Source organism: Manis pentadactyla, chromosome 6, assembly GCF_030020395.1.
Source record: "Manis pentadactyla isolate mManPen7 chromosome 6, mManPen7.hap1, whole genome shotgun sequence".
Lineage (NCBI taxonomy): Eukaryota > Metazoa > Chordata > Mammalia > Pholidota > Manidae > Manis > Manis pentadactyla.
Window position 1 is genome coordinate 17,217,279 of NC_080024.1, and position 25,433 is coordinate 17,242,711.

At 44.8% G+C, this 25,433-nt stretch overlaps 2 protein-coding genes across 3 annotated transcripts; one reads left to right on the forward strand and one right to left on the reverse strand.

The window, feature by feature from the left end:
• Positions 1-14,509: 14,509 nt before the first annotated feature.
• RETREG2 (reticulophagy regulator family member 2) lies at positions 14,510-19,889 on the reverse strand. 2 transcript variants are annotated; one of them, XM_057503527.1, is made up of 10 exons: positions 19,324-19,889; positions 18,933-19,039; positions 18,209-18,239; positions 17,733-17,868; positions 17,229-17,313; positions 16,777-16,920; positions 16,530-16,624; positions 16,221-16,356; positions 15,702-15,997; positions 14,510-15,439 (listed from the first exon to the last, which is right to left on the reverse strand). In XM_057503527.1, exons 1-10 carry the CDS (start codon positions 19,602-19,604, stop codon positions 15,389-15,391), a joined length of 1,362 nt encoding a protein of 453 aa, XP_057359510.1. In that variant the 5' UTR covers positions 19,605-19,889; the 3' UTR covers positions 14,510-15,388. The 2 variants fall into 2 exon arrangements, with proteins under 2 accessions (XP_057359510.1, XP_036770888.2); XM_036914993.2 differs by having other exon boundaries at positions 14,510-15,997.
• Positions 19,890-20,084: 195 nt separating this feature from the next.
• On the forward strand, positions 20,085-25,352 carry CNPPD1 (cyclin Pas1/PHO80 domain containing 1). The gene is made up of 10 exons (XM_036915004.2): positions 20,085-20,274; positions 20,637-20,830; positions 21,033-21,120; positions 21,562-21,670; positions 22,222-22,303; positions 22,451-22,571; positions 22,657-22,785; positions 23,350-23,411; positions 23,763-23,880; positions 24,109-25,352. The coding sequence occupies exons 3-10, from the start codon at positions 21,052-21,054 to the stop codon at positions 24,652-24,654; spliced, it is 1,236 nt and encodes a 411-aa protein (XP_036770899.2). The 5' UTR covers positions 20,085-20,274; positions 20,637-20,830; positions 21,033-21,051; the 3' UTR covers positions 24,655-25,352.
• The last annotated feature ends 81 nt before the right edge of the window (positions 25,353-25,433 follow it).

Genomic DNA, 25,433 nt, shown 5'->3' on the forward strand with positions numbered 1-25,433 from the left:
TGCACAGCCAGCTGGCACCTGGGTGCAACTGATTACACCACAGAGGCTTTGGGGAAAGCTCCAAGGCAGAAATACTGAGGCTGGGCTTTGAGGCAGCAAGCATCAGGGCTAACAGAAACTGTCGTCAGAGGCCACTGAAGTCAGACATGGGCCAAGCTGATGTGGCACAGGGCACCAGGAACATCTGCTATTTTAGGCCAATCAGACTTTTTCTAAGGAATTTGAAATCAAGGACAAGAGAATCAGTGTTTGTAACACTGTTGTGCCTGTAACAGATAGTTAACCTGTAACATGTAACTATGTAAGGTGGTCATCTGTCATACTACCATACTGTCATACTGACTGAAGGGGCAGGAAAAGAGATTGTTATCTGCACTACTCTGATGGATGGGACACAGTGAGTTCATAAAAAGGGATTGATCTTGTAGCTCACACACGTTGGTGTAAGTCATGTCATTACCTGACTCTTTTGCCTCCTTCCAAAGTCTACAACCCCCAACAAAACTAACTAACCACCATTACTTTGTTGGTTTTACTTGTTCTCTTTTAAGATAGTTATAAGTCATCTCATTAGATTCAGGATATTTCTGAACGCTTTGTCACAGTCTGTCGTCACAACCTGAAGTTAGGCTAATGGCATATAGGGGACTCTTCATCCAGGTGTGCAACTAAGGGCCCTCTGCTGTGGGGATTCAATTTTGGCCCCAGCCCTTCAGAAGGGACAATTGAAATTGAAGAGCTTATCATTTGTGAATTTACTTCAGGATTCCTTGTCTGTGAAATCCAGCATCAGTTATGTTAGGTTTAAAAGTATAAAACTGGTAAGATTTCACTATCTTTTTACTTAAAAGGTTTTTTACATATAATTTAACCTAATCTAAGCAGCACATGTCACAGGCAAGAATTGTTTTTCTCTGACATTCTGTCTAACCCTCAACCTGTTGGGTTTTGGAACCCAGACATGAAGGCCAGCAGTCACTGTCTGGGAATATAGCTTAAAGTTCACACACCTTAAAGTCATATGTGCCAAATGTCTGTGTTCCTTAGCCTTTCAGCTTCCACCAATTTCTGCTAACATTGTATGAGAAGGTAAATAGGCAGGATATCAGCTAAGCTGCCATAACAAGGAGTCAAAAACAGTGACATAAACAAGAGCGAAGTTTAATTTCTTGCTGGTATAACAATGCAGGGCTGTTGTGACAGCACTTGTCAGGGACCTGAACACCTCTTATTTTGTTGCTCCACCATGCCTAAGGTGTTGCCTTTGTCCATGTGCCCCAAATGAATCATTGTTCCAGGCAACAATAAGGGAGAGGAAAAGGAGGGCATCCCCCTCCTTTAAGGGCATGACCCTAAGTTTGCATACATCACTTCTGTGTACATTGTATCAGTTAATACTTAGTCACATGATCCTACCAAACTCCAGGGAAGCTGAGAAATGTAGTCCTTAGCTGGGTGGCCCTGTGCCCTGATAAAATTTTAATTATTTTGTCAGTGAAGAACAGATATTCTGCTCACAGTGAAGAACAGAGACAACCAGTGTCACAAAGGGAAATAAAGGATGACTTAGGATATCTGGACCATCCTAAGTTTGAAGTAATGAAGCAGGTCGTGGGCACTTAAAGTCACACAGCTGCCAAGATTGTGTATTTTTCTTAGCTCATAGGGTTTGAGGATAAGAACAGGATTGAACACCACTCCATTAATCTATTGTAGCCCACTCTGCTGGCTGGGTAACCAACAGTCTTTCCCTAGCTTCCTCCTTGAGGACAAAACCCTGATTTTAATCATCGTTTTCCAAGCAATTGTGTTTTGCATGGGTCCCTTCTCAGCTCCCAAGATGTCTTAAATGGCCTAAGTCAGTCTTTTTCAAACTTTTTAACCATTACCCATATTAGAACTACATTTTATAACCCAGCACACACACACACACACACACACACACACACAACTAAGACTTGACCTTATGTTTGCTACATCCTGATTTTCTGTTCTATTTCATTTATTTAAAATGCTGGTTGCTTGTACAGCACAGAGAAGACAAGTAATGACTCTATAGCATCTTACTATGCTGATAGACAGTGACTGCAATGGTGGGGAGGTGAGGGCTTGATAATGTGGGTGAATGTTGAAACCACATGTTGTTCATATGAAACCTTCATAAGATTATACATCAGTGATACTTTAATAAAAAAATGCTAGTTGCTTTACACTACAGATCTCTATCCTACCATTAATGGGTTGCAAACTTCAGTTTGAAAAAAAAAAGCAATTGCTCTCAGCCAATTAAACTTTCCTCATTCCCAATTCCCAAATTTATCCCAAACTTTAAAAATGATTAAATGATGATCACTCCTTTTAAAAAAAATATAATGCTAGTTTTTCTATTAAGCCTGCTTGACCTTCAGCTAGTACTGTTGGGAATGTCTGACAACAATTTGTCACAGCACATCTGACAACAATCTACTACAAATAAAAGCAGAGTTTCAGTTCTGGAACACTAACCTGTAGAAAATGATAAGGTGGTGTTTTTATACAGTCATGAAGAAACAGTAACCCCAAGGCATTATGTTTTTGCTCTGGAATGTCAATCAGTTTTGTATCTAGCCTAATAATTTTATTTATTTATTGAATAAAATTTATATATATATATTCCTTTCTTAAAAACACTCAGAGAAACAACTCTTTTGTATTTACCAGTGCCTCATTCTTGTTTTAAATAAAACCTTTATATGCACATTCTGTTTGGATGAGAATTTAGAATTGTAGGCTTCCAGTTTCTGGAACCTTGTTTGGAACAGACGTAACAAAGATAAATGCTGCCTGTCTCCCCACTCCCACTCCACAAATGCTCAGATAACCAAAGGCTTAGAGAACCTTAAAAATAAATTATCTGTAGCTGTCTTTTGAGCATGAGCCAGAATTTTTTAACTGCCATAGCAGACTTAACCTCAGAGACACCAGAGACCACAAGAGAGAGTGAAACCCTTATAGTCTCTCTTCATTGGCAAAACTTTTCCTAACCTATGGGTTACAGTCCAAAACAAGCTATTCATGCTGACCAACAACTCAGGAGCTTCCTAAGTTTTTACAAGGATGATGAACAGACCAAAGCCAGCACTTCCAAATTCATAGTTTGGACATAGGTTCCTTGCTTCCTGAATAAAGGAACAAAGGAGAACACTGAGAAATCCAGTAACATTTTCCACCTGGAACAAGCGTGTGAGAAGATATTAATTAGTGACTGAGCATTGCTTAAGTCTCTTTTATTGTAGACCAACAAAACATATGCAGACCTGCTAGACAGCTTTGTGCTTCAGCTGTGGGTGAGATGCAGCCTCCTACTGAAGCAGCAGAAATTGGCTCCTCCACAAATCAGCAGGTGGGGTCACTGCCAGACACCTCTTATATCAGCGTCAGCAGGTTTAAAGCAGACAAGATCAAAATGAGGATGCCAGCGAGTGTGTCGGGCCCAATTCTACTCGAATATTAGCTTAATGGTATTTGTTTAGTGGTTTTCCTCTTCCTCAATCAACTTAGAGAAACAGTGCAAACAGAAAAGGAAAGAAAAACTTTTATTAACTGCCCTAACCTGCTTTTACTTATGTTAGTTTATGCAATCCCTCATGAGAACCTCTTTTTCTTTAAAGTAGCATTGATATACAGTCTTATGTTGGTTTCAAATATACAGCACAGTGGTTCAACAGTTACCCATATTATTAAATCTTCACCCCTTCTAGTGCAGTTACTATCTGTCAACTTAGGAAGATGTTACAGAATTGTTGGCTATATTCGCCATGCTGTACTACCATCCCTGTGACCAACTTTCATTGTGATTGCAAATTATTGTACCCCTTTATCCCCTTCACCCTCCCCCACAGCCTGCCCCAATCTCTCTCCCTTGGTAGTCATGTCCTTTCTCAGTGTCTGCTATTTTGTTCTTTTTGTTTTTCTTTGTTTCTATACTCCACAAATAAGTGAAATCATACAGTATTTGTCTTTCTCCACCTGGTTTATTTCACTGAGCATAATACCTTCTCGATCCATCCATGTTGTTGCAAATGGGAAGATTTCTTTTCTTTTTATGGCTGAATAATATTCCATTGTGTATAGGTACCACATCTTTATCTATTCATCTATTGATGGACACTTAAGTGGCTTCCATATTTTGGCTATTGCAAATAGTGCAGCGATAAACATAGGGGTGCTTTTATCTTTTCGAATCAGGATTTTGTTTTCTTTGGGTAAATTCCTGGAATTACTGGGTTGAATGGTATTTCTATTTTTACTGTTTTGAGGAACCTCCGTATTGCTTTTCACAGTGGTTGCACCAATTTACATTCCCACCAACAGTGTAGGAGGGTTCCCATTTCTCCACATGCTGGCCAGCATTTGTTGTTTTTTGTCTTTTAGATAGTGGCCATCCTAACTGGTATGAGGTGATATCTCGTGTGGTTTTAATTTGCATTTCCCTGATGGTTAGCAATGAGGAGCACCTTTTCATGTGTCTGTTAGCCATTTGTATTTCTTCTTTGGAGAAATGTCTGTTCAGGGCCTCTGCCCATTTTTTAATAGGGTTATTTGTTTTTTGGGTGTTGAGGCATATGAGTTCTTTATATATTTTGGATGTTAGCCCTTTATCAGATGAGCTGTTTACAAATATATTCTCCCATATTATGGAATGTCTTTTTGTTCTTCTGATGGTATCCTTTGCTGTACAGAAGCTTTTTAGTTTGACATAGTCCCACTTGTTCATTTGTGATTTTGTTCCCCTTGCACAAGGAGATATGTCCAGGAAAAAATTGCTCATGCTTATATTCAAGAGATTTTTGCCTATGTTTTCTTCTAAGAGTTTTATGGTTTCATGACTTCCATTCAGGTCTTTGATCCATTTTGAGTTTACTTTTGTGTTTGGAGTTAGACAATAATCTAGTTTCATTCTCTTGCATGTAGCTCTCCAGTTTTCCCAATACCAGTTGTTGAAGAGGCTATCTTTTCCCCTTTGTATATTCATGGCTCTTTTTCATATGTTAATTGACTATATATATATATATATATATATATATATATATATACACATATATATGGGTTTATACCTGGGCTTTCTATTCTGTTCCATTGATCTAGGAGTCTGTTCTTGTGCCAGTATCAAATTGTTTTGATTACTTTAGCTTTGTGGTCAAGCTTTGAAGTCAGGGAACATAATCCCCCCATGAAAAACTTTTGAAGTAGATTTTATGTGTTCCCATTTTGCAGATTAGAAAACTGAGATTGAGAGAGATTAAGTTACTTGTTTATGGGGGTTAGAATCTGGACCCAGATTTTTATATTGCCTTAAATCCCATGTTCTTTCCAAAACATGGGCCTTCCAAAAACTTACCTTCCAAAAACTTACTCCCTAAACTCCTTAAGAACTGAAAAGAAGAATCTTAAGTGGTGGTTTTCTCAGAGTGTTCATGGAAAATAATACATTTCTCCAAGGGTTATCAACAATCAAATACCCCAACAGAGCAAAGTATTTAAGTACCCAAGTGACATACAGGTATGGGGAAGCCCTTTGATTGGAACTGGCTTCAGATTCCAGAAGATTAGTAAACCAGTATGGCTTTGCCTTTGCTGAGGTCTGCCTTGCTGTCTCAGGTATATGGTATACAGTCTTTGTGATAACACTCAGTACTTGTCCTTGAGTGCCCTAGCTCTCCTGTAAGCTAATTATAGACTCCTAATTAACCCACATAGTTCAAATTCATATGACTTTACAGATACACAGTGATTTCATATATATTTGATTGAATCCACTAAATATTGACCAAGATTTTTCAGATCTTATACTAGGCCCTGAGCATAGAGAAGGTGAATAACTCGTGGTCTCTACCCTAAAGTTGTTCAGTGTCTAGTAGTAAAGACACATGAACAACTAATGCAAAGTGAAAAGTGCCCTAAGACAGTGGCTTTCAAATTATTCAAACTTGACCCACAGTAAGACATGTATCTTACATCTCATCCCAAAATATAAAAATACAAAATAAATGCTATTTAAGGTTCACTAAAATGATTTCATGATCCACTAATTTCATGACCCCCAGTTTGAAAACCATGCTCTAATGGATGGGCACAAGCTGTGGGAACACAGAAAAGGGAGCCAGTAATGCCCAGGAGTGAGCTTGAGGAGGAACAGGGAGAGTTCTCTAGACAGACTAGATGCTGAAGGTATTCCAGCCCCAGGAAGGGCATGGGAAGAGCATTACATATGTTATAGACTATCCTGGAAAGTAGAACACAGAGGAGATTGAGTGCACAAGAAGCTGGGAAGGTGGAAAAGGGACTTTCTGTGAAATACGGTAGACTGAAGACGCACATTTGTTTGCTCCCTTCTCAAACTCCACTGAAATGACAATAAAATAATAAAGAGAACAGAAGACTAAATATATGGAGATATGATTTAAAAAGTACATGGAATATGGAAAGATGATGGGAGAGGAACAGCTGGGTATCTGAGAAAGGTGGAACACAAGTGCTAAGCAACAAGGAATGAGCCATTTTGGACGGCAGAACCTTTGAAAAGTTCAGGAAAAGAGCAACAGGTACCTTTGAAGATGGGATGGAAGACTGGGGCTGAAAATAGAAGGATGAGATTACAATCTATATAAGGAGCAGTTAGAGTCCCAAATCTGGGCAGCAAGGTGACTGGCCCTCTCCCACCCTAACAAAAGGCAGGAGATATACCTCTAGAGAGTGAACCAGAGGGTCTCTGGGCTTACAGTCTTCAGATGCAGCTCAGTGTGGAGAGGAGCAGAAACCACAGCCTTATTTTGCCTGGCTTCTAGAGCACTGGCAGCTAGGTTTATACTTCCCAGGCTGGAAACTGAAGGACACTGCTCTTGGGGAACTGACCAGCCTGAGAGAAATGATCCATGGGTATTGGCATTTGGGGTTCCCAGCAAAATGGTTGTCTCTGGCAAATCACTTATAAAGAAGATGCCACCCAGTGAGTCCTACCTGTGTCTAGAGAGTATTCAGTAGGCTTTTGGGTGACTCTGCTCAAATACGAAGGAGCAAATTAGGATTTGGGGGCAGTCTCTACTATAAAAGACAGAAACCAAAATAAAGAAACCAAATCAGGGGTGAGGGGTAGGGGTCAGGGACAATACAGAGAATGTAAAAATATATAATAATAATATAAAGAGTATAACATTAATAATGTTTAAACAGTATCTTCAGAGAGAAGATTTTTCATATAACACACAGGAACAGTAAACTATAAAAAGGGATATTTAGAAAACAAAAAATGAATAGCCTGACAATTTTTGCATTATTTTTGAAATGTATGTTTATGAACATCTATAAGCAGCTGGTAAAACTAAGATTCAAACTCACATATGATTCCAAGCTTACTATTCTTTCCATGTAACCAGAAGTCAGGATAATTTAGATGAATAGTTCTCAACTGGGGCAATTGTGTCTCTAGGGGTTTTTAGATGGAGAGGAGGCAGGGAGGGTGCTACTGGCATCTAATGGGTAGAGAACAAGGCTGCTGCTAAACACTCTACAATAGGCAGGAAGGACAGTCTCCATCACCAGCAAAGAATTTTCTGGCTCAAATGTCAACAGTACATATGTTCAATAGTTGAGAAACCTTGGTTTAGATGAAAGGTAAATTGGAGCTATTTTGAGTGAATTCAAGTTGCAGTGCCAATAATTAATAGCTGTTCAAATAGAGGTTGACAGATCAGAGTAAAATGACTTTACGGGTATTTCAGTATTTATTTTATTTATTTTAAAGTGAAATGATCAGCATTTTTAAAAGCAAAATTTATTAATACCTTTGAAAGACATATATACACATACACACAAGTAAATGTAGAAATGTAAGTTTAAAAACATGAATATTAAAAAACACATAATTGGGGTTTTTTTGGGTATCATTAATATACAATTACATGAGCAACATTGTAGTTACTAGATTCCCCCCATTATCAAGTCCCCACCACATATCCCATTACAGTCACTGTCCATCAGTGTAGTAAGATGCTATAGAGTCACTACTTGTCTTCTCTGTGCTATACTGCCTTCCCTGTGCCCCACCTCTACATTATGTGGGCTAATCGTAATGCCCCTTATTCCCCTTCTCTCTCCCTTTCCAACCCCCCAACCCCCACCCAGGCCCTTTCCCTTTGGCAACTGCTAGTCCATTCTTGGGTCCTGTGAGTCTGCTGCTGTTTTGTTCCTTCAGTTTTTGCTTTGTTCTTATGCTCCACAGATGAGTGAAATCATTTGGTACTTGTCTTTCTCCACCTGGCTTATTTCACTGAGTATAATATCCTCTCGCTCCATCCATGTTGTTGCAAATAGTAGGATTTGTTTTCTTCTTACGGCTGAATAATATTCCATTGTGTATATGTACCACATCTTCTTTATCCATTCATCTACTGATGGACACTTAGGTTGCTTCCATATCTTGGCTAATGTAAATAGTGCTTCAATAAACATAGGGTTGCATATGTCTTTTTCAAACTGGGATCCTGCATTCTTAGGCTAAACTCCTAGGAGTGGAATTCCTGGGTCAAATGGTATTTCTATTTTCAGTTTTTTGAGGAACCTCCATACTGCTTTCCACAATGGTTGAACTAGTTTACATTCCCACCAGCAGTGTAGGAGGGTTCCCCTTTCTCCACATCCTCGTAAAAACACATAATTGTTTTAAGTTAGCATATACAATTTTTTAAATGTTATTTTAAAGAAAAAAGCCAAACACCAATAAAAACTTAAATGTAGTTGTAATTGAAAATAAAATTATTTGCTTTTTGTAAAAAATAATGATCTCTTAAAGAAAATATATAAAAGTTATCACTGTTAAGTTTTAGGTGTGAATTTTCTAACTGCTGGAAAAGCTTTCTGGTGTTATGCTACTTAAGAGAATGTGAGGGGATGGTTATAAATCTAACCTCAAATATAATTCTCTGACTCTTGTTCAAATAACCTCATCTCATTTGATAACTTTGAGGAGAGATTTTCGAAAAACTTTTTTGTTTCTCTAGGTGGATGTAACTTTTAAAAATGTTTTCTAGCAAGCTCTAGTTTTTGTTTCAAATGGAAAATTTCTGATTTGTGTCCGGTTTCTTTAATTTCATTGAATATAAATTGAGATTCTGATACAGCAAATCAGTATTAATTTTAATATTGTCCTGTTCTTAATTCTACTTGTTTAAAGTGTCTTTGAGCTAGAAAATTAGTCTTAAAATAGAAGCTTGCTTTGTCCATTGATGTTCTTCCCCCTCCTCTTAAAGTCTATAAAATGCAACGATGCTTTCTAAACAGACCTTTGTGTGTTCAAAATTTTAATGTAGTGCTGTTACCTCTTTTATAAATGATTCAGAATTCAGATTAATTTTTCTAATGTTGCAAGAATAAATTTACCTCAACTAAAATTCTATTTTGGTACTTTAAAATATGAGACTATGTGAGAATACTGAAATATTGAAAAATGCTACTGTAATCACAGCCAACTGTGTAACCTTGGGCAAACCAAAAGTTTACCTCACTAAACCTCAATTTCTTTATCTATAAAATGGCAGAGGAGTGAGTGGGTTCCTACTTCAGAGCATGCTGGTGAAGATAATGTAAAAGGATACACAAATATAAAGCACCTAGATCTATGACTGTCGTAACTAAGTAATTTAACAAATGTCTATTAGTTGTTTAACTGTGTACATTATTGGTTATTACTAAATTTGCTCATTTCCCATGTCTTGATACATTGTCTTTATTTTTATTTAATGTGTAGATTATCAGTCCAAATCCTTTATAATTTCCAGATAAGCTTGGTATAGTGGTTTTAAAATATGTCCACAAATTCTTTGCCACCTCTCCCTTGGAGTGTGGGTTGGACTCAGTGACTTGTTTCTAACCAATAGAGTATAGACTGTGACCTTTGACACTAGGTCATTAAAAGCACTATAGCTTCCTTCTTGTTCTCCCTTGGATTGCTTGCTCTACAGATTCACTGTCATGTTGTGATGACACTTAAGCAGCCATAGGGAGAGGTCAGAGTGACGAGGAACTGAGGCCTCTTGCCAACAGAAAGTGAGGAATTGAGGCTTCTAGCCAACACCTTTGTGGCATGCCATCTTAGAAGCAGATACCTCAGCCCCAGTCAAGCCTTCAGATGACTACAGCCAGCCCTGGGATAAATCCTCATTGCAGCCGTGTTGGAGACATTGAACCAGAATTACTGCTCCCAGATTCCTGATCCTCAAAAATAGTGTGAGATAATATTAGGCTGCTAAGTTTAGGAGTTACTTGTTTGCAGAAATAGATAATGAATATACTTTGGTATTGACATTTTGTATTAATATGTATGGTCAATTAATTTTCACAAATTGAATATTCCCATATAACCAGCTCCTAGATCAAGAAATAAAACATTACCAACTCTCACAAGACCCCACTATTTACTGCTTCCCCACCTCCAAGTGTAGCCACTGTTTTGATTTCTCACAATATAAATGTGCATTATGTGAATGGAATCATAAACCATACATTCTTTTGTGCCTAGTTTCTTTTACTCAATGTTAATGAGTTTCACCCATTTTTGTGCTCTTAATTGTAGTTTGCTCATTCTATTTAGTTGTCTGAATATACTGTAACATATTTGTCCATTGAATTGTAAACTTCTGTGTTATATTTACCATATGTATTTCTTCCCAACATTTTGCCACATTTACTATATCATTCTCTCTTTCTCCACACACACACACACACACTCATATTTTCACAAACTCATTCTTATTTATTTATTTACATTTACAAACTATTTAGTATAATTAGCAGAGATAATAACCAACCCTTCATCTCTAAAATATTCAGAATGTGCATCCTAAAATAAGGATATTCTCATATATAACCAAAGTGAAACAAGCAAATTCAAGAAATTTGATTATAATTTTTTATCTAATACATAATCCATATTAATTTTTACTAGGTGTCCTAATAGTGACCTTCAGAGTAATTTTTTTCCCATCCGGCATCCAATCCAAGATCATACCTTGCATTATTGTCATGTCTCTTTGGTCTCTTTTCTAACCTTAACTAGTTCCTCAGATTTTCATTATGTTATGAAATTGATATTTTTGAAATGGATTCAACTCAGTTTTACATTTAAAAAGAAGAAAACCCAGACTTATTTTAACCTTATTCCATTTCTGCACAGTCAAAATTTTTTCAAGCAATCACTAATACATGTAATTGAATTTTTGATCAAACTACTTAGTTGGCTCCAAATAGTTTGGTAAAAATTTTTTTGAAACAATATGATGATTTGATTGCATCAAAGAAGATCAAGTTGGTTGGGCAATCTTAGCCTTAAACTCAGAAAAGCCTTTAGCTCCAAAACCAACAAATAGGAATCTCCAAATCTAGATCATTTTCATTGCCTATAACCTAGTCCAGGAACAAAGAGCTATCTTGTTATTTTACCATCCACATCAGAATGATACAAATAAAGGCAAGCTATTGACTGTCAGGAGATATATACCAATTACCAAAATCCATTTATATTGGCTGCTTCAAAAGTTAGAACTCGTTACTTTAGTACAGCAGTTCAGTTCAGTCCAATGTACATTTATTGAGCAGCTAGATAAAAGTATACTGAGGGAGCACTAAGAGAGCAACTCTGATATGGGGGAGGGCAGGTAATGGGGGACATCAGCGAAGCCTTTGTCAATGGGGTTTGGCCTGAAGTACATCCTAAAAGGCAAGTGAAGTGTTTGCCAAGTGGAGGGATAGGTGTGTGTGTGTGTGTGTGTGTGTGTGTGTGAAGAACAGGGGTAGGGGAGGGCAGCACAGCTGAGCAGAGAGGACAAGCTGTTTGGGGTTTGATGCTGTAGCGTAAAGAGCAAGACAGTGCAGGGGTGTATCTCAGATGGCTTCTTAGCCATATTGGGTGCTTGAATGATAAGGAGAGACTTTGATTAACATTGAAAAGCAAAAAGGTCATCACATTTGTATTTTTAAATAATTTAGCTACTTTATTGGGCATGAATTTCGGAGGGGTACAAGAGTATGGGCAGGGAAGCTGTTGCAGTAGGACAGGTAAAGAGATGAACAGGGTGTGAATCAGGGCTGTGATGGAGGTGACAGAAGCAAGAAATAATTAGGAAATCAAATTAACAGCAACTGGTGATTGACCAGGTGTGGGATGAGGGAGAAATAGGCCTTTATAGTTGTTGATGCCAGCAAGCAAGAGGGCAAACACAAGCAAACCATGTGTTTAGGGGAGGTGGGGTGGAGTACAGTGTGGAAATAGGACATGTTCAGTGTTTAATATATTGTACAGAAGCTACCCATAGGACATTTAAGTGGCGATGCCTAGTTGGGAGTTCTGGGAAAGCTGAGATTAAATTTCAAAGTCATCAGCTTATGAGTGGAAACTAAATAGATGAACCCATACAATTGTCCAGGTAAAGTGCAAAGAAAAGTGACCCAGTGGCCCAATGAAAAACCAACATTTAAGGGAGCAAGTAGAGGAAGTCCAAGACTTTGTATATTCAAAGCAAAACATGGTGATATATTCTTCCATAATAAAATTAACAATTCTGTATCTTCAAATTAAGACCCTCTGTCCTTGATCTTTGTACTTTTAAATATCATTTAAATCTACTCTGTTTTGCAATATCCCTTGACCAGAAAAACAAATTCTGCCTAGCATTATTATTAAACAAACACTCCTCAAAGATTTTATTTCATCTGAAATCCTACAGATAACTTTTCAAAGTTTGAAGGCAGCTAAGTGACAACCCAGCCCTCTTTTCTTGGCTTAAACATTTTTGGTTCCTTTAACTATTCCCCATATGACAGTTTTCAACCTTTCTGTCTGGTGATCCTGTCCTGTGCACACTGAAATCTGTCAATTTCTAGCAAGTGTAGCAAGCAATCATTTGGCGGTATTTTAACTTGTGCACAGTACACTATAGGTACTATCTTCTTAGTTTGAAGATTACTACATATATTTGTAGTAATGTAGCCTAAAATTAAGCTTATGAGTAGCCACATTACACTACTAGTTGCTTGAATGTACAGTTAACTAAAATGCAATGAATGCCCTTTCCCCCAACATAAACGTAACCAACTCTTCTTCCCTGGGCCTGAATTTCTAGTTGATTTTTGCATAGCCTAATTGTAGATTTCGCATTTCTGCTTTTTTCTTTCATATGAAAAACTTTCTTCTTGGCCCTTTCATCATGGGGCAGAAAATGGCCAGGACAGCTCATAATGAAAATATTATAGACAAACATGGAGTAACCATCTGACCAGGGTGAATGTCAAGGACAGATTCTCACTGAACATGAAACCTATGGTGAGTGTTTTGATCAGACTACAAGCTTCTGGTTCTATCTTCAAACTGCAAGTTTAACAAGGAAATGGATTAAAGGTGTGGCATCTGGTAGCCATTGTCTTTCTGATTGGTTGTTCTTGAATTACCTGTTTGTTGATTAGACTATTTTTCCACTCTCTTCTGAAATCTCTAGATGATTAAAAGTTCATGTTCCTTCAGTGGCAGAGGACAGGGCCTTGGTCAACCCTCAGAGATTCTCTAAGCAAATATGAAACAAATAGTAAGGAAAGAATTCTTATATGATTAGGAGACATGGCATAGAAGTCAAAAAGTCAGGTAGCATTGCCATATGGCACCTCTGACTGAAGGTAGAGGATGTGAACTCCAATGGGAGGCCATTTGCTCAGTTCTGGGGTTTCTCTTAATGTTCTTCCCCAAAGAGCAGGGATTGCTGAGTTTATTCTTTGAAGCTGAGATACTAGATTGGTTCTCTACAGTTCCCATGTTCCTGAAGCATCTTCCCATTTGTGCCCTATTAATGGACAAGGCTTCCTGTTTCAGTGCAATTGCTGGAGCCAAACTGCTTGAATTTGGATCCTGGCTCCGCCACTTACCAGGAAGGTGGTCTTTGGGAAAGTTAACCCATCTATAAAATAGAGTTAACAGGACATAGCTCAGCATTGCACAGAACAAATGAGTTAATATAAATCACTTAAGTGCCAAGCACATTATTATACATTCAACCAGATACTGTTTCTTCAGTGTTCTTTGGCATGAAATCTGTTTTGATACAGTTAAAGGTCCTGCTTGTTTGGTTCCCCCAGTATAGATAAATCAGGGCTAAGGACTGTTGACATGTAGATTGGTAAGGACTTCCTAAGAAGACAGTGTTAAGGTTGTAGGCAACAATAAAAAAATTCTATTGATTGGAATGCTGAGGCAATTTCCTCCTGCATACACTTTATTCACATATGCTAAATCTCACTAAATGTATCACATCGTCAGGGAAGATGGCTATGGACATATTATCCTATGACAGGGTAATCCTTGCCTCTGACTTCGATTTTGCACCAAGGTAAATAAACAGCCAAGAGGAAGATTGGAGAAAGCAGATAAGGAGTGAGGAGGGGCAAAGCAGTGTGTGAGGCAGCTCCCAGTGAGACAGGCGGCCAACAGTTCTAGCCAATAAACACTTTATTTTCCAGTCAACATGTGCACAGATGTTCCTGTCCACTTCCTGACCCTAGCAGGGGGTCTCGCCACACTTGGACCACCCATGGCCCAGAGGAGCAGGTCTCTTCCCTAGGATAGTAAGAAAGGCTCTCATCACAAGACAAAGCTCCTGCTCACTAGCAGGGCTGGTGCCTATGCTGTGGGATCCCTGCTCTCCTGTATCAGGAAAGGCCGGGATGCACTAGGTAAGGGTGCAGTGGAGGTTACAAGGGCTACAGTGGCCTAAGTGCATAAGTACTGGCCTGACCCACCACCCCAGGTTCAGTCTGTACCACCCAGACAGGAGCCTCCCTAAAGCTTAGCCAGAGCCTGCTGGGAAGAAGCTGGCAATGGGCAGGGATCAAGCTACTGACAGGACAGAATACAGCAGAGAAATAAAGCAGAGAGGAGCACAGGACAGAAGAGAAAAATGATAAAGTGCCTGAACTAAATAAACAACCAAGTGGGACATGGGGACAGAGCAGCACAGGTCCCTGAGGATAGGAGGAAAAAGGGATAGACCACCAGGTCTACAGTGGGACATGATGGAATGAGAATAGAGATGAGGCAGGGAGGCAAGTACAGGCTGTGGGAAGGACTTCCCTAGCCCGGTACACATCCACTAACCCAAATGTAAAATTATTTACAAACTTAAAACAATCCCAGGCACAGGTACTGTACCAGGCCTGGGACAGCAGGCAGGCAGGCAGGCAGGCAGAGGGTGGACTGGCTACCATCTGACAGCTAGCTTCCCACATATTATCCCTCCCCAGAGCATTAGGGAGAGGAAGAAACAGGGACACCCCTAGCCAGGAAGCCCTACCATGTCTGCAACTCCTTCCCTCAAGGCTCATGGCTCTTGGTCTGAGGGTGCCAGAGACAGGGTGTTGGGCCCTAGGGGTGGAGAGGATGGAGCATCAGGGGGCTCTGGGGATGTTTCTGGCCCCAACCCCAGCTCTGCATTCAGCTGCTCCAGCTCCCCCTGATCCAGCAACTCAAAGTCCTCAGTGGTGAGTGCCTCTTCTTCCTCAGGGGCAGGCAGGGCTAAGTCCTGGGGAAGAGGTGGGAGCACTGAGGGGGAAGGGACAGGGTCACTTTCAGCAAGGCAAAGTAGGGGTGACAGGGTGCTGGGTGGAGTGGTAGGGTCACCACTCACTGCTTCTGGGCTCAGTGTCTCCACTGGTCCTACAGGGGAGAGCTTCACTCCATCCGTAGGAGACCCTGCCCCATTGAAGTGCGTGTTCACAAAGTGAAGGGGGGACGAGAGCCGAAGCAAGATTTCCTTGGCTGCCACATCTTCTCTCTCCTCCTCTGAGTCCAGGTCTTGCCTTGAGAGGGCCTGAGAGGGGCCCAGCAGACCTTCTGGAGGAGCCAGCTCTGTCTCCTCTCCCTCCCCCAGCTCCCGGCTCAGGGCCTCCTCTGGCTCACTTGGCAAGCTCTGCTGGTCCAAATCTGTGCAGAACACAAAGGGTCAGGAACATACCTGCTGTTCTGATGAGAACTCAGGCATGGAATGAGGGGCCAGGCCTTAAATGTTTAAAGGTCTTTCAGCCCAGAGTGGAATTAGGGGGTCAGTTCCCCACAAACAACATTTACAGGGACAGACAAGCAGAGAGCACAGCAAGCAATTCACGATGGAACAGGAAGATTGGGAGGGGCACAGGGCTTCCCATACCCTCTGACACATCAGTCAGTTGTGGAGTTGTGGCCCGGGAAACAGAGAAGCCCCCACTCTCCAAGATAGAAGCCTCCTCATCTGATAGCTCTGAGTCTGTAATGGCTAAAGCCAGGGCTGTTTTCTTCACATCCACCTGTAGAAGAACCAGGATGAACATGACAGGTGAGGGGATAAGAGAATCAGGAGCTCCTCCCCAAACCCACTGCCCCTCCCCATGACTTCCACCCTCTTGAGAAGTGGCTGCCCTAAAGCAGAAAGCTTCTCCCCAAGCCTTCTACTTGACACCCCATCTCCCTTGGACCTCACCACTGGTGAGAAGCCAGCCAGTTCTGCTTCGCTTTCACTCTCTGTCTCCGCCAGTGGCTCATCACCTCCAGGGGGTACATTCTTCCCTTGCCGCTCTAGAGAAGCAAGGGTAGCAGAGCAGTGACCAGTAAGGGGCAGTGGTGGGAGACAAGGGAATGGGAAGTGTACCTAAATTCCAGGGCATTTCATTAGCCGTAAGATAAGGCTCTCTCCCGCCTTCTCCTCCAGAGTTATGGGGGCCCCTTACTCCTCTTGTCGTGTTTGTGATGTAGGGCATCAGCTTCCGCCTTCATGCTGTAGTCCAGCTGCATAAGCAGGGGCTCCAGGCGAGTGTACATCCTCTGGATCAGCTCATGATAAACCACCAGGGGCCACAGCAGGATACTCAGCACTAAGAGTTAAAGAGTCCACTCAGAGCTCCCAAACCTATTTCTTAAGAGTCCTCATTCAACTGGTCCCTCAACAGCAAGGGCTAAAGGAAGACAAGGTCCTTTCCTAAGGCTGTGCCAACCTCTTCCCTCCGTATCTACTGCCCTCCTCCCCAGATGATTCTTCCACTGTTACTAATACTGCAGCATCCCCTGGAAATATCTGTAAATGGGTAACTGAGCAGACAGAGACTGTTCTGGCTCTGAGTCAGTCCAGAAAAAGAAAACAAAGACAGACCTTTGGGAAGGGCACGGGCTAGACCCTACTCACAGACAATGTAGGAAATCATAATCCCTGGAACATAGTGTCCCAGTACAGCCAGCACAGCACAGCCAGAGCAAACTCGAGCACAGAACTGCAGAAAAGAGCACAAGGTCTAAGAACTGTGGGCTGAAGTACACTCCCCACTTATCTGGGTAAGAAACTACTGTTCAGCTGGTAGAAGGGTGAGTATGCCTTCTAGAAGTGCAGTGATCCAATTTAGTCACGAGAGTGCCTAAGACCACCAATTCAGGTTTGCAACAGACATTGCCAAACACCTATAATGTAAACCAGCCTGCCGTGGCAGGAATCAGTGTCACAACATCAGAAGCTTACTGCCTGAGGTGAGATGCCTCCTGTACCAGGCTAATGACTGTGAACGCTGGCTCAAGAAGGCACCAGGCTTCTTCCTTCTGTCTCTAGCCAGGGAGTTCACATCACTCCTCCCCATCTTCCCACCACCTCTACTTCCCCACAGTTCAGGGAACTGCTGTATGACACAGGGGAGGTTACCTGAGCTGGATTCTGCCTTTTGTACTGCAGCAGCTCCTGCAGGTGAATCTGGAAGGTGAGCCAGCTCTCAGCCAGGTATCTGCACAACTCGGGCACACTCAGCAGGTGCGGCCGGGCGCCTGACCCCGCACCCTCACTGGGGAGACACGACATGACCCCTAGAACCTCAGACACTCAAATTCATCTGAGAATGTCAATAAGATCTTCAGTCTGAGGAAGTGGACAACCCCACCTCCCAAAGGGAGGCTGTTCTGGTCTTGGGAAGCAAAGCCCACAGTTCCCAACCCTCTGCCCCAAAAAGGAGCAGGTACACCAACACCTACATAGGAACCTGGGAACAAGTTTGTTACTAGTCCACTCACTATGCTGGGATCTGTGCCTGCAGAAGCTGCAGTGTTGTCCTGCACCGTGGTGACATCAGCACCAAAGCAAAATAGAGTTTGGGCATTTTTCTTCAAGAGGTGGCCTGCACTCACCTGTCAGAGTGTGGCTCCTCTGGCGATGATGCTAGAGAGAGAGGAGGGGGACAAATTATTGAGTGAGTGGGGCTCTGCGAGACACTCCCCAAGGCAGAAATAGTTGCCCCTTCTCTACAGTCCCAGAGCACTTTTTTCAAATGCCAACTGCCAAAGTATTACATTGTTGGTGTCATTTGTGTGTCTGTCTCCTTTAGACTTTAGCCTTTTCAAACACAAGAACCATATCTTATTCATGTTTACATCTCAAGCAACTCAGTCTGGCACCTAGTTGGTCCAAAACGCCAATAAAATATATAGATATCAAGAACAATAAGAGCTAATCCTTCTACAATTTTCTACCATATGTGAATCCCTACCATAAGCCCATTAACATGTATTTACTCATTTAATCTTCCCCTCCCTATGAAGAAACTTCTATCATCACTGTTTTATAGGAAACTGAGGCAAACAGAACAACTTTTACAATGCCACACATACTGTAAATGGCAAAGCAGGCAATGTAATACAGTCAATCTGACTGTAGAGTCCACAATCTTCACTACTACACTCACAAAATAACATTAATTTAGAAAACGAGGCAATCCTCGATTTCTTACTGGGGGAGTGGTAATGTCTAGGGGGCCGGGGGCCTGCTGTACATTCCCTTCACCATTAAACCCATCCAGCGGGGTCAGGCACAAAGCAAGTGCACAATGGAGCCTGCTGAATGAAGTACACTCACCTGAGATGTCAGGGAGGAAGCGAGGCTGCCAGAGATCGAGCAGAAAATAGGCCAAAAATGAGATGCTGAGCAGGAAGAAAGGCCGGAGGGACGACGAAGACAGCAACCTTAGGGAGAGACAGGCACCTCAGCGGCGAGGAGGAGGCTCCTGCATCCATTACAAAGGGCGAAAAGCGCCCACTGAAGGGGAATGAGAACCTCCAGGCCTAATTCGAGACCCGAAGACAGAGAAATGGGCCAACCCAGGCGGACAACGGCCTTTAAAAATTAAGGAATGGGACATTACACCAAGGCAAGTGTCAACCCCAAGAACAGGAACGGTGCTCCCAGGCCTTCCCGCCCCCGCGCTCCCCGCGCAGCCCGGCCCCGCCCCCTCCTCCGCGGCCGTTACCAGAAGAGGCCGTTGAGCGCGGCCGCGGTGACGAGGCTGTGCAGCGGCTTCTCCCACACCAGCAGCCGCTGCGCTGACGCCAGCACTGCTTCCCAGCCGCGGAGCCGCAGCCACAGCGTCGAGGCCAGGCGTCCCACCGCCTCGGCCGTGGCCGCCTCATCCTCCGCCTCGCCGGTGGCCTCACCCATGCCTAGACTCAGACCCAGGCCCAGGCCGAGGTTCAGGCCCAGCCCTGGGGCCCCACCCGCGCCTGTGTTACCGCCGCCACCACCACTCGCCATAGCCCCGCCGCAGCCGCCGCCCGAGCCCGCAAGGAGCCAGGGCTGCGCGGGCGCCGCTGGAGGCGCGTCAGACGGAAGGGGGCGCCAGCCGACAAGATCGCCGCGGAGGCCGGCGATGTGCGTCACGTGACGGAGGAATGACGAACCCTCACGTGACGCATCCTAACAGTTGGGATAGGGGGGGCCCGCGCTTGCGCGCGCGTACGACTACCAGTGACCCTCCTCTTACGCAGGTGCGTGTTCTGGCTCCTGAAGTCTTGAGCCAGGGTACTGGTTGGAGCGTGTCTGGTTCTGTCTGACCGGGTGACTGTTTCCGCGTTTCCCCACCCCAGCCCGTTTTCTTCTCCCAATGTAGGCAGGGCGGCTAGGGAGTCTGGTGCTGGCGTGATATTCCCAGTGTGATGGGACCGTAGGGGCAGAAAGTGGGCTTCCTGATGGCCAGTATACCTGGGTTGCATCTGCTTCTGCTCCGGGAGGGCGGCGGCCGTCCGGTTACTCAACCTTCGACGTACTGGGCCTCCCAGTTCCCTCCTTTAAGCAAATAAACACCAGCGCGTGACTCGACAGACTCAAAAACATCTTCACTTACTCTGAAAACTTGTTTCCGCCCCATCTCTTCTTTCTGTAAACTTTTCTCTCTTCCACCTATCAGCGAAATTGGGGTCGCGAGGTAAGTTTAAAACTAAAGCCCTGTTTAGGTGCGGTTTACTCTTTGGGGACACAACATCGGTTATTGACAGGCGCTTTATATTCCTTTGAGAACATTTAATCTCTGCACCCTATAAAATTGGCATTTAATTAGATTAAAAATTACAAACTCTACTAAAAAAAAATGCATACAGCAAAAAATGATTCCCTGTCACCTTGTCCACAGTTCGCCCACTACGTTTCTTGTCCTACATCTTTGTTTTATTCACATTAACATATAGTCCGTGTGGAAGGGTCAGCTGGGAACCTCTGCATGGTCCCCCAGGAACTGTCCCTGTGTCTTAGACGAGGGCACCCTGGGGCTCAACTTGGTGACTTGCCCAGGTTCAGTGCTACCAAGAATTCGAGCTCGGCTCCTTGCGGACGGTGGTGGCCGGCGGCTCGACGCAGCGGGCGGCAGGAAGTGCCTGGCACCGACTCGCTGGCAACACCCCCGCGTCTTGTAAACGTGGGACAGACGCGTGGTGTGGCATAGTGTGCTTCGCACGGGTCGCAGCCGGGTCTCTCTACCTGGCGAGGTGAGCGCCCGGCCCTCAGGCCCGGAGCCCCGCCCAGGGCGGAACAGGAAGAGGCGCCCGCCGCCCGGGCCCCGCCTGCAGTCGCTGGCGCGAGAGGAGGGGGCTGACTGGCGAGGGCGGCGGCCGTTCGGAGGAGGCCGGCGGGCAGGCGACGGCTCCGCGGCCCCCTTACAACTCCTTCCTTTCCCTACTACCTTCGCAGGGCCGTGACTGGTGGCGCGATGGACCTGGCCGGGCTCCTGCTGGACGAAGAAGGTACCTTCTCCCTCACTGGCTTCCAGGACTTCACGGTGAGCGCGCGGCCCGCCCCCTCCCTGGCCTCCCAGCGCTTGGAGCGGAGACCCCGGGCGCTGCCCTCGGGTCCCGAATGGGGCCGAAAGCTCGCCTAACAACCCTGTACCCGAACTGGCAGCAGCAGCTTGGGCCATGCCTACTCGAGGCCCCGGCTGCTTGGGCCTGAGGGAAAGTCGCGGGGCACAGGAATGGGGCAGGGGGTGGCCAGCCGGGACTCTTCTCGGAGAACCTCTCCTGGGGAGCCCTCAGTTGGGGATCATGCCGCCCCCCAGGGACAGGCTGCCGTTGGCAAACAATCCAGAGAAAGCGGGGCTGGGTGGGGCAATGGCCCCGTGAGTAGTGAGGCGGGCGCGCTGCCCCGCACCGCTCTTCCAGCCTGGGGCCAGGAGCTCCCTCGTACCCTCCCTGCCCTTCAGCTTTCACCACCGCCGTTTCAGTTCCTCCCAGGACACCAGAAGCTGAGTGCCCGGATCCGAAGGAGACTCTACTATGGCTGGGATTGGGAAGCTGACTGTAACCTGGAGGAGCTTTCCAGCCCCGTGGCAGGTTAGATAGTGTTGTGCGACCTGGCAAGTGAGAAGCACGAGTGTGGGGTTGTCAGCAGCCACCAGAATGAGAGCCACACGGCCACTTCATAGCTAACTCTTAGATACTTGGTGTAAAGACTGGTTTATATTTCACATTTCTGTCACTCAAGTGAGTAAAACACATTCGTGTCTTAGAAATCTAAATCACTCTTGATTTGTGTATCAGAAACTAAATTTCTCAACTTAATGAAAAGCCATCATATGTTCCCAAATAAACAAGGCATGTTTATTTCCTCAAATGAACCAAATGGAAAACAAATTTTAGGTGGCAGGGAAATAAGTCTTCCTGGTGGATGGAGCTGAAATTCAAATGTGGAGTGTTTTGTTTGCTTTTGTCAGTGTGGGAGAATTTGGTCTCTATTTTGTTACTATGGTCTGCCCTCCAGGCCTCTAATTACACAGATCAGGCCTCTAATTAACACAGATCTGGGTCTGCTGCGGCTGACAGTGGGGACTAGCTGGGGGCAGGGGAATTGTTTGCTCAGTCTGCCTTCCTTCTGCCTCCTGCAGACATTGCTGTGGAACTGCTCCAGAAGGCAGCCCCCAGCCCTATTCGTCGACTCCGGAAGAAATATGTAGCCCATGTATCCCGGTGAGCCTGGAATTGAGGGGGTCAGATTAAAGTGTTTGGGCCGAAGAGAGGGGAAATTGTTATCTCTGAAGGGAAGATGTAAAGATCCTAAGAGTTACAAGAGCTGAGGACCCTTGGGTTTAATTACTGACCCTTTTCACTATCCAGCGAGGCATGCATCTCTCCATGTGCTATGATGCTAGCTCTAGTGTACATTGAGCGGCTCCGACATCGAAATCCTGACTACCTACAGCATGTGTCATCCTCTGACTTGTTCTTGATTTCCATGGTAAGATACCCTCTCCCCTTTGTTTCCCTGATGAGCCAGGAGCTGAGTGTGAGCTTTACTGACTCCACCTCTGACTCCTCTGCAGATGGTGGCCAGTAAGTACCTCTATGATGAAGGGGAGGAGGAGGAGGTTTTCAACGATGAATGGGGAGCTGCAGGGGGTGTGGCCGTGCCTACTCTCAATGACCTGGAGAGGGGCTTCCTGAGCGCCATGGTGAGTAGCTCCTCTCTCTCTTGCTCTCTTTCTCTGACCCATCTTTATGTTCCTTTCCTCCCTTTTCTTCTGTCTTAGTCTTCTATTGTTTCTTCATTTTTCTTTCTGCCTGTTTCCTTTTGTCTTTCCTTGTTAGCATCTTCCTTTGCTAGCCTGTCTGGATTAACCACAGCTTTTAGAGGTTCCTGGCATGGTGAGACCAGAAATAGAGCATGCCCCACCCACCATTCCTCTAGCACAACAAAATCACTCTGAGTCAGAGCTCATCTTACTGGGTTCTGATTATTTCCTTCTAGACTCTCTGCCCCTTATCTCTGAGCTCCCTGTGGGCATGAACCATTCTCAGGAGTTTCTTTACCCTTGCCCCTAATGGAGGATATAATGGGATATGTGATTAAATAAGTTAATACCTAAAAGCTCTTCTAACAGTGTTTGGCACTCAGTAAGTGCAAGTTAGTGTCAGCCGTAGTGGTGGTTGTAGTTAGTGCTGTGCTCTGCTTATTGATTAAATGACTATGGCTTATTTCCCAACCTGGTTTGGTACCTTTCTCTTCCTACCCACAGGACTGGCATCTCTACACTGATCCTCGGGAGATCTTTGAGGTGCTGAGCTGGCTTGAGAGCTGGTAGGTTCTAGGAGTTGGGAAGAGGGGCTGAGGTGTAAGCCACAGGAATGAAACAGAGATGAGGATCTGTGTAACTGGAGAGAAGGAGGAGACAGGAAAGAGAATTGCCCAAGGTAGTCGTTCACACACCTGTCTGTCCTCTCTGTGATCTCCTTTGGATGTGTGGGAGAAGCATATTTAAAATGCAGATCTTGGTGTCACTTTCAGTTTCTGGGTCAATGGGTTGCCTAGGAATCCTTACATTTAACAGCTTTGCTAGTTTCCTGGTGGCTCCCTAGGGGAAGGAGGGTGCTGTTGGGCTGGCTGCCCCAGAGTTGCAAACCCTTTCTGTCTTTTCTCCCCTTCTGACAGTGTGGCTGAGCAGCAGGGACGGCGGCGGGGCTGGTATACCTACACAGACCTGTGTGTGTTGCTGGAGCAGCCAGCCTGGCAGCTGGCCCTGGGCTCCTTCTTCCAGAGGCTGACAAAGGTGAGGAGGGGTCAGGAAAGCTAGGGGGCTTGAATAGCTGGTAGGGTGGGAAGATGTAAAGCAAATGCTAAAAGGCTTCAGGAGATGGAGTTTGAGAATAGATGGTGATGGAGAGCTCTAACTTAAACATGAGTTTCGAGACAAGGGTTGGATATATTAAAGACAGTCAGAAGCAGGTTTGGGGGAAGGGTGTTTGGGCCCTGACCTTTCTTACCCTCTTTTCTGCAGCTGTCCTGCCTGTTAGCTATGGCATATGTGAGCAGCGTGGCCCTGGCTGTGGCAACGGTGGCTGTAATACACCAGTCCTTGGGGCTGTCCTGCAGCCCCACACCTGGTCCCCCGGACCTTGGACTAACCCCTAGGTGCTTCTTGGAACTCTGCATACCTTCTCCTGTGCCACAGTGCCTGCCATCTCCTGCTAATGTCTCCAGCTGCCCGGAAGGCGACGTAGGGCTGCGTTCACTCTGGGGCAATCTTCTAGCCTCACTGACTCCCCCACCATTGCCTCCCCCAGAGCCCCCTTCCCATCTCACTCTTCTCCATAACTGTCCCCTTTGCCAGAAGCCCCAAAGAGACTCCCCAACCTGCCACACCTGCCACCACCCCAACCATACAGTCCCCAGTGGGCCCCCCAGCCCCTGGTACCACTCCCATGGTCTGGCTCCACCCTGGCCCTGGAGCCCAACACCCCCTCTGCTTCCCCAGCCCCATCAGTGTTCTCTTTTCAGTGTTATGGAGCTGGCCCGTCTCAGGTCTTTCATTTTTCCAGGCTAGAAGGGCTCCAAGGAGTGCTTTAAGAGGATTTGGGCATCCCCGAGACCCTGGAGGAGAAAGCTTGATTTAGATCCTCTCTACCTCTCTGGGTCCTTGGCTGGTCCCCTGTCCTCCTGGGTGATGGATCTTAAGGGGTTGTAGGGCAGAAGGACCGAAGGTCACTTACTTTCCTGGACCTAAGTGGCTGGCTGGCTGGCTAGGACAGTGATGGTGCCAAGGAAAGTTTCAGCTTGGTGACCAGAGGCATGTCACAGATGGACAGAGGAGAAGCCCCTGTCTTTCCACCTCCCCTGGACTCTTCTAGACTTTTGCTGTCGAGTTCCCTAGGATGGAAGGGTTAAAGTGGGAGATGGGAGAAGTGGGGTGAGGGAGGGAGGAAATTTTGATCAGGGTCTGTGTGATGTCCCTGAGCAGGAGAGCCAGGGACTGATAGGGCCAGGTGGGTGCTACTGTGGGCAGGTGGGGTAAGGTGGGAAACCCTCTCCACCTGTCCTTTCATGTAGTGTAAAGGGCCACAGACTGCTGGGACCTTCCCCTTTGTCCTTTTGTCTTCCAGCCTTCTCTATACCCTGCTTCTGGTTTCCCTCTTTGATTCCTCTCCTGGGTGTTCTCTTCACAGGCCTCTCTGGCTACCGCTTTGTATCTGGGTTTTTCATGCTTTTGTAGAACTGAAATTTCAATAAACAGTTTCCGTTGCATGGCCTGGACTTTTCCTTCTGCGGCAGCCCTTAAAGAACTTTCCTTCCAATATCTGCCTTCTAAGCCTCCCTACTTCCTGA

Coding starts and splice junctions, on each gene's coding strand:
- RETREG2 (XM_036914993.2), bottom strand. CDS start 19,604: ATGGCGAGTGGTGGTGGCGGCGGTAACACAGGCGCGGGTGGGGCCCCA. Junction 17,869..18,208: donor GAGGAGCCACACTCTGACAG/GTGAGTGCAGGC, acceptor GTGTCTCCCCAG/TGAGGGTGCGGGGTCAGGCG. Junction 16,921..17,228: donor TATGATTTCCTACATTGTCT/GTGAGTAGGGTC, acceptor TTTAACTCTTAG/TGCTGAGTATCCTGCTGTGG.
- CNPPD1 (XM_036915004.2), top strand. CDS start 21,052: ATGGACCTGGCCGGGCTCCTGCTGGACGAAGAAGGTACCTTCTCCCTC. Junction 22,304..22,450: donor TATGTAGCCCATGTATCCCG/GTGAGCCTGGAA, acceptor TTCACTATCCAG/CGAGGCATGCATCTCTCCAT. Junction 23,412..23,762: donor CTGAGCTGGCTTGAGAGCTG/GTAGGTTCTAGG, acceptor CCCTTCTGACAG/TGTGGCTGAGCAGCAGGGAC.